The sequence below is a fragment of the Molothrus aeneus genome, chromosome 3 (assembly GCF_037042795.1).
Source record: "Molothrus aeneus isolate 106 chromosome 3, BPBGC_Maene_1.0, whole genome shotgun sequence".
NCBI lineage: Eukaryota > Metazoa > Chordata > Aves > Passeriformes > Icteridae > Molothrus > Molothrus aeneus.
The window spans coordinates 54,845,336-54,863,561 of NC_089648.1; the positions used below are offsets into that span (position 1 = coordinate 54,845,336).

The 18,226-nt window shown below is 38.0% G+C and overlaps 1 protein-coding gene across 1 annotated transcript in view; it reads right to left on the bottom strand.

Annotated features, from left to right (window-relative positions):
* Positions 1–18,226, bottom strand: part of ESR1 (estrogen receptor 1) — a 179,337-nt gene that overhangs the window by 88,694 nt on the left and 72,417 nt on the right. Inside the window, 1 exon segment of the mRNA XM_066546961.1 lies at positions 16,624–17,128. Coding sequence (XP_066403058.1) covers positions 16,624–17,051 — 428 coding nt within the window. The 5' untranslated portion in view covers positions 17,052–17,128.

Sequence of the window (18,226 nt, forward strand, 5' to 3'; positions counted from 1 at the left end):
TAATGTGACAGGGGAAAAAATACTCCTTCAGTAGCAGCTTTCAGTTGATCAGACTAATGGTTACATTACAATAGAATGAAGAGCAGATTGAAACACTGGACCATGTTCCTTTCATCATTCCTCTAGATCTTCCTTTCCTGCAGATCTTTCTTCATGTGCAGGTTTCCCAGTTATTAGTACTAACCAAGTAGTAAATGGTAAGCTTTACATACCCAAATTCTCTAAACAATCCTAAAGTAGTTAAATTACTTATTCAGATAATGTTCAAAGATTAATTTCCATATACTGACTATGCAATCAAGAGAAAGCAAATAGAACATGGCTCATGAAAGGTAGGAAATACATTCATGTAGCCAACTGCACATAATACATGGTTACTACACAGTTTGTTGACATATTTTTGGGGTGATTTATGCAATAATGTGTGAGAAATTAGGTCCATGAGAAATACATAAACTTGCCCCTTGTGTTGGTGATAACTTTGTTTCAATGCATTAAAGAGTTGTATTTCATTTTGGCAAATCCATATCATCTGTTTGTGGAATTTCTTATTCCTCACAGCAACACGGAATAAGTTCAAGTTCTTCACAGGTGCCACAATACAACACCTCATTAATCTTCTCACTTTTTATTGTTGGTAGACAGTAATTGCTCCCTGCCCTTTAAATTACTAAGGAAGGAAAAAGTCTATTAGACAAATAAATGCAGAATTAAATGTACAGTATTAGGGACACAACAGCCACACTTCCATCATGACATTTAAAAATGTATTACCCATTTACATGGGAGACACCTAATATCAGTCCATTAGACTCCAGGAACTCCTGCTGAATATTCATTTTCCAGATATGCATGCCTGTTACAAATGAAAGGGAAAATAATCCATCCAGGTTTGAACTTCTGTTTGTTACATAATACTGTTTAATGGCTAACTATTGCAGAAAACTCATCTATTTACTCATTTCTAGCCAAAATATTCTTTGTTGCATATTGCTGAATGTTGGAAGTGGGTGATGCACTACACTTAGCACAGCAAACCTATTAACCCACCATGGTCCTGTCCAAGCCTTGACAGGAAAGCAGCAGCTCAAGGGAGCTGAAGATGGCACTGATGGCAGCACATCCCTCCTCAAATCTCTTCTGGGAAGACCAGCAGGATCCTATCCCAGCCCCACAGCCTCTCATGGCACTAGACCCGCAAAAGCCAGCAGCTATGACAACTTTCACCAAAACCACCTAAAATATTTTGCATTTCCTTGCACCTACATGGTTCCAAGAACTTCCAAGACTCTGTTTCAGACATTAGTCTTCCTAAAAATTACCTGAACGAGCAGCAAGTTAGGAGAAAACACCAGGCTCTCATCTAAGCATACTGTGGTATAAATATGACTAAAATTAATGTTTGATTTTTAAACAGTCCATGTATTCAAAAATTTATCTGCATATAGTGAAGTACCAGGTCCTGCACTTGGGTCACAATAATCCCATGCATTGCTACAGGCTTGGGGCAGAGTAGCTCAGCATTTGCTCAGTGGCAGGGACTTGGGGGTGCTGGCTGACAGCTGCTGAACATGAGCCAGGTGTGCTCAGGTGGCCAGGAAATCCAATGGCATCCTGGCCTGTATCAGGAATAGTGTGGGCAGCAGAAATAGGGCAATGATCATACCCCAGTACTCGACACCGGTGAGGCCACACCTCCAATCCTCTGTCTGGTTATGGACAACTCACTTCAAAAAGGAGTGTGCTGAAGCAAGTCCAAGAAAGGGCATAAGTCTCATGAGGAGCAGCTGAGGGAAATGGGGTTATTTATTCTGAGAAGACTCTCTACAACTGCATGAAGGAAGCTGAAGTGAAATAGGGGTCAATCTCTTCTGCCCTGTCTCAAGTGAAAGGACAAGAGGAAGTGACCCTAAGTTACGTCAGGGGAGGTTCCAAGAATATTTTAAAAAATCACTGAAAATGTGGTTAGGCATTGGAATAAGTTGCCCAAAGAGGTGGTGGAGTCACTGTCTCAAGTGCTCAAGAGGTGTCTGGATGTGGCACTTGGGTATATGGTGTTGGGGTGGTTATGGTGGTGCTGGGTTTATAGTTGGACTAGATGATCTTGAATGTCTCTTACAACCTCGATCATTCTGTGATTCCGTGATATCAAAAGTGTTCTATAAGACAAACAGGAAGATATTTCAATTATTGCCCATAAGCCTATGCTCTTTGATTTACTTCTGGTTTGTTTTTAATTTAGTTCTGATTAACAAAAATATTTTGAAACATCAGTAAGTTCTAAAATTGTACTGTCTTTCTTCATTAGTTCCATCTAGCACCATAGTGACTTAATTTCACATACATATTTATGTGAATTTACAGATCACAAAGTCAAATAATTCTAAATAATTCTTGTCTATTGTCAAATGCAGAATCCAAAACCAGCTCCAATCAGGTCATGTTGAACAGTATAACACATAAAATGGAAAGATAAGCCAGCAGTGCAGAGATTCTGAATGAATATGACTTAACTGTCTCTTCATTCTCCAGCCTCAGCACTGCTCCACAAACCCCAGTGGGAATTGCCATATGAGACATATTCTTGATTCCTGTTTTCATTTGCTGATAACCCTAGTAACCTTGCTGGAGAACCCTTTGCATTCCTACCCAAGAGCTCAGCTCCTTCCAGCTGCCCTCTCTGGCTCACACATCCCTCAAGAACTGAGCAGTGGTGGAAATGTACACACAGCAGCTGGCTTGGAAAAAAAGGTAAGCACACATAACTCTGCATCAGGAGCAAAGAGAAGGCTTGCTGCTGTACATGCTGGTGAGTCAGAAGGTGAGACAAAGGCATAGGGAAGGAGAGAGGTGATATGGGACAGCTCTGCAAATGCACGAAAATCCACCAAAAACAACAGGCATCAACCCTTAGCTGAGCTTTTAATGTATGAATAGATACCTGCAAGCAGGTTTTGGTTTATTAAATTTGATTCATATTCAAAGCACCTTCTAAAAAATTATTTGGATTCTTTTTAATTTAAAGAGACAGGAGATATTTTTCTGAACCTGTCAGAGTTCATTTAAACCCTTTGATATATGTGTCCAAATGAAAAAGGCTAAAGATCATGTTCTCAGACAAAAAACTGAACTAGCTCAAGCTCTTTTTAAGATATTAAGCAACTGTTATTAGTATTTTGAAATAAAAAGTAAAAAAAAAAATTAAATGGCAATTTCAAGTTTAGCAGCATGATTCCTAATGCAGTATCTACTTCTGCTTTAAAATTCATCAATTCTCCTCAAAAATACTTTGCAACTACAAGGTTATCTTGCTAAATTAATGAATCACAGTAGTTCAACCTTTTGTTCTGGATACTCTCATCATCCCAAATTCATTTGGCCAAAAATACAGTTGAAATGTTCTTATAGATTATATCTATGCAAAATCATATTTAATAGTAATTACTCCAGTGCAGTGATAATTCTATTCAGTATTAGACTTCAGCTCATAGGATGAGGATTAATATCATCTGAATATCTGAATCAGTACTGAATTTCAAACCAATCTCAGGACCTCTGATTGCAAGGACAAATTAATTTTTTACTATATCTTTTGCATCTTTTTCCCTCTGCAGAGGAGCTGAGTATATATCTAATGGCAGAAACAGCACCCACATCTTTAGAACATCCAAAGATTAAACAGACAAAAAAAAATAGCTTGAGAGTCATGAGAGTGACAAAATGGAAATCTAAAGAATAAAAGTAGTTATTCAATTAATTTTTCTCCATGACCATTTTAGTACAGAACCTAACATGGACCCAAAAAACCCCAGAAACAAACAAACAAACAAAACAAACCACAAAAACTACAACAACACAAAAAACAAACAAACAAACAAAAAAAAAACAACAACCCCACACACAATTGGGCAGCATGCACCAATCACTTCCCAGCTGCAGAAATACCAGTTCTAAACCCTTCTGTAGTGATTCTGAACTAATGATTTATAATATACAGTAAATGAAACTTCCATTCCATTCCTTGACTATGCTGGGACAACTGAGGTTTACAATAAAGCTAGTGATTTTAGATTTATTAAGCACTGAAATCCTTTACTACATTTTCATTAGATACACATTTCTTTTTTTATTTCTAGTTAGCCTATTTTTGTTGGACTAACTTATGTCTGGCACTGCACTTTTCAAGGAGTCTCAGTTCTCATAAAAACAGTCTTTAATATCTCTCACACGTAGAGAGAGAATGTTGCAATGAAAACTCTGGTTTTGAATCTGGGATACAGGATTGGCCACAGGACAGAAGTCTTGTCCTTATTTTTTAAAATTTGTCCTCTGATGTCATCAGAAAAGGATCAAGTAGCTGGCAGGCACATACCTGAGGAATTTCTCTGGGACAAGGAGAACTTCCCCAAGTAATCTGGTAGCAAATTGACCGTAACAAAGAATATTTCAGGACTTCATCCATTTTAGGCTGCTATAACATGGCTCCCATCAGAATTAATGAAATGGTGGTCTTGGGAAACCTGCTTTCATTTATTTCTTACCATGTCTCTCCTGTAATAAACAAGACAAATAATTTTGCTCTTCTCCTCTAGTTTTTAGTTCTGGAATAACCTTGAAGGACCCAGCAGAAATGGGGCCAGTCTCTTAGGCAATGTAGCTTTCAGGTTTCTTGTCATTTCTGGACAGATCCACATTTGTTGACAATAAAGTAAATTAAAGAGAGAGGAAACAAGGCATTTATGAGTCAGAAAATGGGTCATACATGAAAACAACTTGAAGCTATTAACACCTAAAGCTGCCATTTCAAAAATTATAAAAAAGCTGATACTATCAATACAACATTTTAAATCTTCTTGAAAAGGCAGTCTTTGTTCTAAGTAATAGTCTTAAATGTTTTTGAAATAAAAAGGAGGGAAGAGGGCTTACAGACAACATTTTATATTTGCTTATGTACCGATTTTTGTACCAAAATGCATCCCTCTCTCTGAAGAGCAAGATCTTCACTGCTTTGCTGAAATAAAACCAGTAAAATCCTTCATCTTAAATAAAGAGTACAATGACCTGAAGGTCATATCCAAGAGTTCATAACTAAAGAATATGAACTCCTTGATTCTGTGCAGTCATCCCTTATCTACCTATAGAATAAATAAATGCAAGGTAGCTGAACATACAATTCCTTATAAGGACTGAAGTGGAAATATATTGATGTCCCATTCTTTCTGAGAAGTATGCTGGGTATGTGTGTTTAACAAGCTTGTAAACAGTTTTTTTTTTTCCATTTCAGATACTGCATTTAGTAATACTATTGCTAGTTTCCAAACCCATACCCACTGAGTACCTACTCAATATTTTAGTTCTTTTCACCCTTACTCATATGTAGCCTCATATTCTCTTTCTTAGTGAAGACTGCTATGGAAACAGTCCTGTAGATTTTTCACAAATTATTTTCAGTTCTTTATTACAGACGGACACTTTACAGACAGTAGTAAATCTTCACAGGTGTCCTGTATGGTAAAACAGCAGTGCCTTCATCTCACATGTTAGGACATTAGGCAGAGAGAGGGAGAGATCTATGCACACAAATTTAGTTCTGGCATGTTTCAGCTTTAGGAAGGCTGCTGTTATGATCTCACTCATAACTTTATTTTCTCTATGCATATGAGAAATACCAAGGCTTTTAGGAATTAAAATCAAAATCCAATCAGTCTTTGTGAGTGGCACTTGTTTCAGGAGTGATGGAAACTCACGTGTACAGCACCAACATCGACCATTGGGCCTTTGATCTAACCAACATCTGGGCTAATCCATTACCCTCCAGCTAAATCTGTAACAGACAGCAACAAAATGCAAGAGTTGCACATATCTGTTGGGAGGAAGCTCCATAGTCCCTGTTTCTCCCTGTGAGCCTTTTTATTTCTCTGTGCATCGCTAACACACACTTAGACTGTTTCAGTTGTATTTACTGCCCATTCCCAATCCAAATCACATTGCCAGGCAACATTTAAATTCCACTATTTTTCTCCAATTAGACTTCTTCAGCTTTTTCAGTTCTGAAGGTTCTCCTTCATCTTACTTTTGCAGTTCATCTCAAACTCTTCCAGGAACATCATCTATCTTCTACTACTAGAGCATGCCTTCCTCTTCCATGTTGTCTCACAGCTCACTACAGCCTGCTACAGCACCTTGCCAGAGATTCAAAGTTTCTACTGCACCAGATCCATTAGATTTCTGCACTGGCCCCATCCTGTTCTTCATTGAGACCACCTTTATTTTTTCCTCATCCCATCTTCCCATACTGCAAGATCATTTTTTTTTATTGCATTTTGCTGATGTGACTTTTGCCAAACACAGAAGAAAGCCATGAAAAGCATGAGAGACCAATTTTCTCAATCCCAGTGAAGTGCAATACGGGCTGCATGGATGAGCTATAATGTGGATGGAAAATGACTCCTAGTCTCAACAGACTTTTATCAGCAGCTGAAATTTGGCAAGCTTGCAGTAGTATTCATGGGCAATCAATACTGAGGTGAATATCTCACTAACAATAGAGATGAAGGGAGAAACTGCATCCCTAGCAAGTTAATGACAGAGACCAAGCTGAGGGACAGGGAACATGCAGAGTGGTGGATTTGCTGCAGAGCAAAACTCCAATAAGGTGGACCTCAATAGGCTGGAGAAATGGTCCAGCAGGAATCTCATGAATTTCAGCACTGGAGAACACAGAGCAATGCACCTGAAACAGAATAACTCCCCACAGAAACACGGCAGGAGCTCAGCTGTACTAATATGAACATCTACAGGAGGCTGAGAGCAGAGCTGGTTCCCCTGTCCTTGGCAGTTGTATAACTGCTTCCAATCTGGGGTTTCCAAGCTGAAGCCAGCCTTTGACAAATTGGAGCAAGTCCAGGGACAGTCACAAAGATGAGGAGGGGGCTAGAACAAATGGCATATGAGGAGATGCTGAGGGAACTGGATTTGTTCAGTTTTTCAAAGAGAAGACTAAGCAGGATTTATTGCTGTCTTCAACAGCATAATAGGACTTTTTAAAGGAAACAGAGCCAGACTCTTCTTGGAGCACACCATGAAAGGACGAGACACATCCGACACATCTTTGGGCGAAGAATTTTGTAATTATAGATTAGGAAAAACTTTTTCACAGTGAGAGCGGTTCAGCACTGTTACAGACTGCACTGGGTGGATGTGGAGCCTCCATTCCTGGGTATCCATAAAGCACAGCTGGATCAGGGTCTGAAAAACCTCATCTAGCTTTGAAGTGAGCCGTGCTTTGAGCAAGATGTTGACCAGATAATCTTTGAGCTTTTTTACCCATTCAAACTTAACATTACTCTGTGATTCTCATCTCTCAATAAACTGCCCCTGCCCACAGAAATATTTGCATTTGAAATGTCATGCAGCCATGCAATGAAGCAACTTCACACATTTTGTCAGAGAGGATGCTCTTGCAATCAGGTCATTATGCAATCCCTGAGGAAAGATGGAGCATGTAAGGTAGATAAAATTTCATATAATTTAGCTATCAGATTTAGCAAACAGATTCCCATAGTGAATAGTGAGGTGTTTCGAGAGTTTGTAGCTTAAAACTGAGCAACATTTCTGGGGAAAAATTAAAGAAAAATAACCCTGATTTGACAGCATTCCCCCACTACCAAGTATCAGGTGTATGTTTACCTATAATACAATGGTGTCTAGGATGTTCAGCGAAAAGTTTACAGGGTTTTTTTCCATGATTATAGCAAAATTTTCTTTTCCTTCATCATACTTAGAAATTTGAGCCATTTTTCTCAAAATGCATTTTAAAAAAAATTGCCTGAGACAATCACCTAATATGAAAAATATAAGCCAAAACTAAACAATATAAGTAAGCGAAAAAAAGAGGAACCTAGTCAGACTTAACAATAAACAGTGTTACTAGAACTGCCATTAAAATAAAGTTGAGTTTTATTCCAGGATATTTAAAATTTCTCTATAAAATCAGATTTACTTCCACTTTGTTCAGCTTTTTTCATGGCTTAAATCAAGGAAGAAATAGTAACATCTTACAGAGGTGCAACTTGCTTTAAAAATATTTGACTCCTTAAAATGGCATACATCTGGCAGATATTCTTGCATCTTAACTGATTCTGATATTATTACCATTAAACATTCAGCTACATTATTTTATATGGGTTTCTATCTTACCACCTTTCTCCATGAACCTAATTAGAATACTCTCACCACTTCCAGGGTTTGCATGCTTTATCTGTAATTGATATTCCTGTAGAGTAAAATTAGGATTATATTTCTCATAGCATGACAAGAATAAGCTGGCATACTTTTCAACCCATAAATTCTAAATAATCCAAACCACAAAAAGGTATTGCAAGGTAATAAATCTCCTACAGTGGCTCATGTGCTGGCAACATACATATTTTTCCTTGCTTGTGGTTATCAGTATGGCTGAAGGAGAAGTATCATGTTACTGCAGGATGGAAGCAAACAGACAAAGCTGTCCTTTGACATATTAGTTCCCCAAAGGTGACTAGATTTGCTGTGCAGTCTCAACCAGCATATTCTTTGCCATGGCTACAGTGTCCTGAAGACAAGGGTTCTCTCATACGTAATTTGAAACTGGGATCTCACTGTCAAGTCCAAGCTGTAAATAATAATGAAAGCAGGGAATTAATTCACTTATGTGAATTAATTTATTTTAGACACCAACTGATACAAGTTATTCAATAATAACTAGATACTGCTTAATCAAGATGGCCCAGCAAAGGAAATGTTCTAAGAATGTTTACTGGCTTTATGAACTGAAAACAGAGATGACAGGGTATTATGTGGCATTTTATTTTTGCCAAAGATCATTTGTTTTATAGCACTTTTCTTCAACAGTAAAATTAAATCACAATTTTTTACAGTTAGCAACTTCCAAACTTCCATCTGTTGGCAGATCAAGTTGAAGCTGGAAAAAGAGTAAGTTTCTAAACACCAGAATATGTCAAAGAGCTGGAATGCACAAAGCTCCACCTGGGGATGGATGTGGAGCCAACTGAGAACTTATAGGTCAGGATTAAAGGGAGGGCAGGGACCAGTGACATTGTAGTGGAGGTCTGCTGCAGGCCACCTTATCAAGAAGGTCCAAAGGAGGACCATAAGGATGATCAGAGGAATGCAGCACCCTTCCTCTGAAGAGAGGCTGAGAGACCTAGGGCTGTTCAGCCTGGAGAAGAGACAACACATTACAGCAACATTCCAGTACCTAAAAGAGGCCTGCAAGAAAGCCAGAGAGGAACTTTTAGAAGGGCATGTAGTGACAGGAAGGGGGAATGACCTTAAACTGAAAGAGGGTCAGTTTAGACTGGATATTAGGAAGATATTATTCTTTGCTATGAGAGTGGTGAGGCACTGGAACAGGTTATCCAGAGAAGCTGTGAATGCCTCATCCCTGCAAGTGTTCAAGGCAAGATTGCTGGAGCTCTGAGCAACCTGCTCTAGTGAACTGTGTCCCTGCCCATGCCAGGTGACTTGGAACTAGTCTTCCCTTTCAACCCAAACTTCCATGATCTTTCACTGATTTTTGAATTAATAGATCTCACAAGCCTGAATTACATTTAAAAGAAAAAAGAAAATAAAAGTGGAAGGGAAATAGAAAGAAAGCAGGGGGTATTACATATTCCAATTTTAGCAGAGCTATATGCAAAAGCCACTATGTGAAGGCTATTTGGAAAGATATTATGAGTTTCCTAGCCTTGTGATTTGAGATTTGGGGCCTAAATCATGCCACATTTTCTACTACAGCTGCTGCTTTCTGCACAGCATCTTCCTAGTGATTTTTATTTATCATGAGCTGAGCCTTTTCCTGTGTTTCAGTAAATTTCCCTTCCTTCTTTTTCCAGCTTTGATGTACCCTTTGTAGTATCCTATAAAGTTTTCTATAGCCATCTTTTAGCAGCTCAAATCAGTACTGAAGTAGGCTGCAGTGATCAAAGCACTGTTTCCTCACAATAGCAAGTACTAAAAGGGAGGGAAAAGACTGGAAGTAGCAATGAAATTTGCACTGGACACTTGCACAGCAGATTGTTGAGAAACTGAAAAAAAATCTTCAATGGAAGAATACAGGTGTTCCCTATATAATAAATTAAAAGTAGTTTCCTTAATTCAATAGTATGATCAAGGTGAAAAAACCCCACATTGCTTACTCACATGGCTTATGAATGCAAGGTGAAATGCATGGGCATTAAATGCAGCCTGGTGCTGCCTTGATGCTCTCTGGTCTGTCCTCCTCAGAGGGAGGAGAAGGCTCTTCCCTGTAGCATTCAACAGTGACCTTGCACTGTTTCTGCTGCCTGGCTGCTGGGGAGGTCAGTTCTGGCAGCTGAGAGCACTGTGGGATGTGGAACCAGAACGTGACACATTCCACCCAAGCTGCCTAACAAGAGGGGAGCTGCACCCTTGAAGGGTTGTAGACAATCTACTGGTGGTTACATGCATGCATGCATGGCTGTTCACTGTTAGTCACCACCTGCTTTTTTTAAGAAGTCCTCTTAGTTACACTTAACTTTTAGCCTTTACTACTATTTTTCACTTTTACCAATGGTTTTCATGCAGTGAGCCATCTTTTCCTATTTCTTATTTATATAGGTGCTGGCTATTGTGTCATAGTTAAGACTGCTATGGTTGGGAGACCACTGCAATTGTTATGTACATGTATCAAATAGGATTTACATTTAGGACAGTCATATTTAAGCTCTCTGTCTTCTGAGGACCATGTTCCCTTTTTCTAGTAAAGGGTTAAAATAAAATGCCTAGATCACTCCTGAATCCAATGTTGTTATCAATATCTTATCAAGGAAAAATGTTATCCTGCAGATTTATGATCTTCTTGTCTCTAACAGGTATCACTCATGCTTTGAGTCTTGCACGAGAATATCTTGAGTGAGATGAAGTAAGAAGCCTCCCAGCAACTGGAATCTGAACTTGGCAGAAAAGCAGAAATGCCTTGCCTTGCCCAGTGTCACATTGATCAGGGTTCCTAATGAGCTGTGGTAAACTATAACCTTTTGCAAGTCACTGGAAAGGCCACTCAGGCTCAGATGTGACTTGTCCCTGTACAGCAAATTTTACGAACAGTCCCTGCAATGAATGCAATGAAAACAGCACTTCAAGTGAGAATGTTGAAGGACAGCATCTCTGCTCTAATCTCTGTTCTGATGCCTGAATAGATAATAGAAAACTCCCTGCAGACAGAGCAGGGAGCTCATGATTCATTTCAGTGTTTCATTGTCAACAATATCAAACCAAAAATTTCCAAAATCTCAATTTTTTTACGAAATGTAGATGCGCTTCAGTTGCCGGACTACACTCTTGTGCTTTTTTGGAGCAATGCCTGAGATCTGGTCATCCTATCTTGTTGGTTTAATAAAAATTGCTGGCATCTGATGTTCACTTTGCAATTGCTGAAGGAACTGATGCCAGCAACTAATGCTTTCCATATCAGAGCAGATATGGCCAGCAGTGTTTGTTGTTTCAATAGCCTCAGAACAAGAGTGATCAAGGCCAGTGACACAGAGTCAATTCCCCATCTCCCTCTCAAGGGACATAATGCAGTGTCTATGAGAAGGAATATTACAGAGCGTGACTGTTTTGGTTCTTTACAGGAAATGTATGGGTGGGATTAATTTCACGTAACTTTGAATATCACTGGGTATCCATCTTCATGCAGTAGATGCCTAAGGAATGGAAAAATGAATACAGACCTAGGTGTCTACATTTGATTAGATGAACCCCATTCACATAGTCAGTCTAAACAAGCGTGAGTTTAGACATGAATTTCAAGTCCTGTTGGGAAGGACTTGATATATGAAGCACTTCCTATGTCTGTGGTTTATGCAAAAAAGTAACTTGCTGCAGAAATGAAGCTTTCTTCAATGAGAAGAGAGAACAAGTGAGATCTATCTCCCTGCCTTGGTAGAAAGGAGGGTAATGAGGAAGCATAAAATCTCTTTTACCCCTTTCCATCACTGTCTGCCCGTATTCAGGGGCACGAGGAGGCACAGATCACATGTGCGTCTCAACAGTGTGGATTGGTGATTTATGGTGCAAGCACACTTGCAGCATGATCCACATCAGCACGTGCTCCAAGAAGGGCTGCAGAAACACTAAAGTTGCTTTGTACAAGTCCCTCATAATTGTCATGTGTGAGCATCTCAGAACATTTAATGGGCTTATCTTTACAACGTTTCCATGAGATAAGAAACTATCCATGAGATGACTCCGTTTTCCTGTCTCTTTTATTACAGTCATCTATTCCTGCAAAATTGTCAGAGATACCAGCACAAGACCTGTAAACAGGAACACTCCAAGTGTTCAAGAAATTGCTTGAACGCTTGAATTGTTCAAGAGAGAACCTCTGAGCAGACTGACATTTTAGAGAAAAACAAACAAAAAAGCAAAGCAAAACACTACATTACATCATACTCCATGTTATGAAATACTTTATGCTATATTTAAAAAAAATAAGAAAAGAAAAATCATCTTTGAACTTTGAAATCATTTCAACACTTTTAATTTTAAAATTTGGAAAAAATCTTCTGTATTTAGAACTCAACATGAACAGCTAGAAAAATTCATAATGAATCAGACAAGGTTAACAAAGTTTATGTATTTGGTTACATAACTATTTTTTTGGATGGATGGATTTACAAATTACAACAGGAGAGGGATAGATCTACATTTGTAATCTTTCTCAATTTTAGCAAGCATTAAAATGAACGTTGTGACCATATTGATTAGAACATCAGACTCAATTGCAAGTATGATAATTGGGGCTAATGCTAAACAAATAACTCTATTACATTAATCTAAACATAGAGCCAGAAGTATCAGAAGATACAAACTAGCCACTAAAAGTGAGGGAGCAATTAATCTCTTATTCTGTTTGTACACTGAATTGCCCAGTCTCTGTCCCTCACTACAGACTGACAAACGGTTTTCTCATCAGGGAGTTTTCCTTTTTTTTTTTTTTGGTCAAATTTGGAACCAGCACCAAAGACAGGCTACAAAGGGCCTTAAGTATATGCATGATTTCACTTCAGATCTGAGGAGTGCAGACTCAGTGGGATGACACACTGGTAGAGCAAAAAGGATGTTCTGCTGTTTCTTATAGGAAACTACTGAGGTAAATTAGCTACTGAAAGCTTTGTTTTTTCTCTGAGTGGATCAAATCTTGCTGAAAATATTTGAGAGGAAATAACCAGAAATTACCTGAACTCAAATTCAATAGTTAAGAACAAAAAAAAATTTCCATTAATTTACTGTAATAGTCATGAGTACAAGATTTCCTGTAATAATTATCAACCACTAGTCATCATTCAATAATAAAAAAACCCAATACTAAAAATTATCAATAAAATTTTTAAAAAATGATATTTGACATTGTCAGATAAGAAAAAGGTATTTTAGTTTGGCTACCTGTAAAAACAGCCACAAGATCAGACAAAAAAGAAGTCTATGTATAGACAGCACAATTTGAGTTAATTAAGCCCTTTTTTCTCCACTTCTCAAATTCTGATGCCTCATGATTTAGAGATACCAGAAGGGACATTAATATATTTATTGCATTCGTTGAAAATCATTATTTTCATGTATCATTATGTTCTTCAGCTAAATATAGAAGCATACCATTATCTCACAACAAGGGATTTATTCTTTTGGAAAAAGAGTCACTATTTGAAAGACAAAATATAACTTCAGAATTTGCAGTCATATAGTTATACACCTATTAATACATATCTGTCTATAGGCAGTATGATTTTGCACACTTACTAACAAAATCAAAAGACATTAAAAGTTTTCTTTATCAGACAGAGTAATTTTTTCATTTTGTGACTGAAGATTTTTAACATTTTGTCAAAGTATCGAACAGAATATCATCTCGGCTCCGAACTATAATGTTTATTTATTGTCCTAGATATCACTGAATGTATCACTGAATGCAACACTTTCATGTCAAATTCAGAGTAGAATAGGGTGATGCAATGTAAATATTTCCGCCCTAAAAGACAAATAGCACAATTCAGTTACACAGAAAGGTAAATGAGAATTGCAAAGGAGACTTACTGAGTCTAAGGTTACATAACTTCATGGAAGCAGGCAGCCATATCACAAACTAATCATGATTCATTATAACTTTTTTTAGGACTTATGTTATAAGATTTTTTGCCTTTACCACTCCTATTGGTAGGCTGTTCCAGAAAATCTCTATTTTGGTAGTTAGACATCTTTCAATCTCCAGCATCAAGTTATTCATTGCCAGATTATACTGCCCTATGCTTTCTTTGCTCACATAACCTAAGTGAAGACAATGAGACTAGCCAAATAAATGAAGCAAATTGGAAGGTTTTTTAAAGAATTTAGTCTTAAATCCAATGGCTAGACATTTAAAAATTTCCTAGGCAGTGAACACATATTCAAATTATTTTTGACAGACTACTGGTGATTGGGCTCATGCCAAAACACAAGACCTAATGTTTAGTGTTGTGAGGGTGAAAACTTGGTAAATACGACCTCACAAAAATGAAAAGCAAAAAGAGAAAAGTTTTTTATTAATTTGATTTGAACAGTACCATGCCTGTTAACAAAAGATAATCATAGCAAGCATTTTGAAAAACATTTCTTATTACCACATAAGATGCGTTCCACAGAGTTATGGCTGGAAGGGGCCATTAAATCATTTGTATAACACTGTATGCAGATAAACCTTCTGGCATATCCAAGATCATAAATTCACCTAATTACTGCTGCATTAAGCCTCAGCAATTTCAAAGGGCTGATACACATCCCCAAGGGTGACACACAACCTTGATCAGAAATGTCAGGAAAAGGGGAATACAGCACTGGTCTTACACATTTGCTCAAGCAGTTAAACTAAAATTTTATTTTGAATGATCTGATTTCAATTCACAGCTAAAAAATTAAAAGAACACTATTTCCATAGCAACTTCTGTGTCTACGTGATTCTCAGGTTTGAATCCTCCTGCAGTATAATACCTGACTGTAGAACATTTTCTGCCTGTGTATTTCAACTTCACAAACTCACTACTCCACTGTTTACATACATAAGGTTGCCTACATAGTTTTCACCATAGGTTTGCATGGGACATTCATGTAAAAAAAGTCTTTTAATCGAGCACAAAGTGCAGTTTAACTTTCAAGTCACTGGTAATCATTCAAGATCACTATGCTCTGACATGTACTTATTTTTCCAGGAAGTACTGTATTTAGTTGCACTAAAAAGAATTTTGTTTGAATCAATTCAGTTTACAGATCACTGTATTAGACAATTTAACATAACCATTATCTATGTTTTCACCTGTCTTTACTCTACCTGCTCCCCAAAACTGCCCAATCCGTTCCAAAAAAGTGCAATCATTTTGTTTGCTGGGACCAGATTTTACTACCAGATTCTTAGTCTGGCTGAGTTAGATTTCAGAACATACGTTGCTGTTCATGGCAACATGTTATACTGTGTAAATAAGCCTAGCAGAGTCTGGCCTTCAACATGGAAAAAATTACTTGATTTTATTTTTTTAGAGTTGGTACACTTCTAACAAACTCACCTGTATCTCTCAAATCAACAGAGAATGACAGAGTTCAGAAAAAGAAATCCATCTGTTCTCTTTAATTCACTGAAGCCCAATATAATAAGCTGTTGCAAAACTATGCTATAAATACTGCACAAAACGTTAACAGTGTGGGTATAGGTATGTATGATTTTTTTTTTAGAAGCCATAATTCTATTAATTTCTGTCACTTCAAGAAAAGACGTAATGTTTTTCACTATTGACAATAAATATTTAAACCACGGAAATTTATTTCCCCCTTTCAACAATACTTTAGTCTTTCTATTCCAGACCAAAAAGACAAAACATGAACCAAGCTCCTACTGAGGGACAAAAATACTAAAAACCCCGCTGAACAAGCCTATCTTTTGAAAAGCAGCATGCCAGGTTTACAGTTAATATATATCATCCCTCCAATGAAAAATGCATCTTAATATGCACACAGCTCTTTGGATAGCTCAGGAAGGTGGTTACTGACTGAAATACTGTCACTGAGTCAACTCTAACACTTTGATTAGGAAGGATATAGTGCTTCTGAACAACTTCCTATGTAAGCCACTTCTCACACTGCAAAGGAAGACAGAGGAGAAAAATATTCTTACTCCATCTAAGAGCTGAACAAACAACCACTCACACTGAAAAATGTGTGGTGGTGGAAGTCTTTTTAGTATACTTCAGACAGTATTATAATACATTACAACACTGAGGTCATTTGCCATTCTTTAATCAATTATGATTTCATGTTTTCCCAGGAAATATTTATACTCATTATCTGATGAGTTTTTAACACAGATTTTCAAAATTTACAGCTTACAGTCACAGTGGAGTGGGCTGTGAATTAGTTTGTTTTATTCTACGCTATTTCTTATGGTCTAGATATCATCGATGATTCAGTTAAATCACACACTCTTTTGCACAAAAAGCAAATATTAGGGCATAACAGATTTCTACATTCTAATTTTCTCAGATCATCTGCTTAAATAAAAAAGAAATTAGCATTTACCTGTAGAAGGCTGGAGGAGCAGCTTCCCTCATCCCAAAGCTGCCCTGATCGTTTTCAAGGTAATAGGGTACCTGTTGGCTGTGATGATGGATGAAGGGCGACAGCTGGGGTGCCGTTTGCAAGAACACCACCGGGCTTGGTGGGACACTGTTCAGGGAGTGAAATCCTGCCAGACTGCTGGACCCAAAAGATTCAGATGTAGGGGCATAACTGAGCGTGGTAGAGCTGTAGACAGGAGCCGTAGTACCAAAATCATAGGTGGCTCCTTCTGGGTAGTTAAAAACTCCTGTCTTGTTGGTCTCCACGTACATGTCGCTGAGCGATCTTTCCAGGGGAATCTTCAGCTGAGGTCTGCTCAGTGCCTCCAGTTCAGTGCCTTGAATCTGGTGCAGCAGGGTAACTCCAGAGGTTTTGGTGTGAAGGGTCATGGTCAGTACTAATGGCAGTGAGCAAGGAGCATATCTGCTTTTACTGTCAACAGCGAGATCGGCAGCTGGCAGTCCACCTAAAAAAAATACCAGAACCTATTCTGAGGCTCAGCAGAAATCATAATAAAGCAGCACTACACAGGTATTCCTCTAATCTCGGCAAGGAGGAGGATACAAACAAATGCAGAGTGAGCACTGAAGACGCACATTCTCTCTCTCTTCTTCCCTCCCTCTCCCTCTCTCTAACTTTCAGGAACTCCTCATCTGCACTAATATGCACTACAAGGTGCTGGCTGCAAGCCAGGAGCCCTTGCCTGGTGCCGATGTTGGTTTAAACATCACTTCAGAAACAATTAGGTTTGGAGTTATACCAAAGAATTGTCCGTCTAAATGTTACTTCATTCTTACTGATTGTTTCATTTTTTCACTTCAGAGTACAGTGCTTTGCAGCAACTAACGGGAAAGAACACTTAAATCCAACCAGGAAGACTAGTCCAATGGTCAGTCAGATCACTGCCTTTTATTTCCTCAGCAGGCTCCAATCTATCTGTGCTTATCTCTCCTCCTGTTTGATTCATTTTCATGTTTGCTAGAAATATGTAATGTGTACATTGTACTGACCCTGGGCAGGACTGTGCTGTAACCAAGATAGGGCAAAACAGAATGTGTGTGTGCGTGTGTGTGTGTGTGTGTGTGTGTGTGTGTGTGTGTGCGTGCAAGCATGCGTCTGTGTGTCTGTCTCTCTGTGTGTCTGTGTATGTTTGTGTGTCTGGGTGTGCAGGGAGCAAGCCCCAGTCAATAAAGCCAGTCAATAAAATTAAAGTGCGCATGATACCCATGCAGAAGAGAAGATTTATAATATACTTTCATCAGCAACAGCATCTTGCAGTTACTAGAGCACTATAATAACATTAAAAAGCAAGGAAAAGCTTTAGACTAGCCTAGAAAATTATGCTTCTTTCTTTTTATTCTGTAAAATGATGAAATAGATATCATTTACATTTTGTCAGAGTTAGGAGATGGTTGTTTGATTGCATGATATATAAATTGAATACAGGAAATTCTTTTTCCTAGTCTTGTGAACAAAAGCCTAGCAAACTTGAATTTTGAAATCAAACTAAAAAATCAAGTAATCTAAAATAATCAAATGGGATTGGCTTTAAAAAAACCTGACA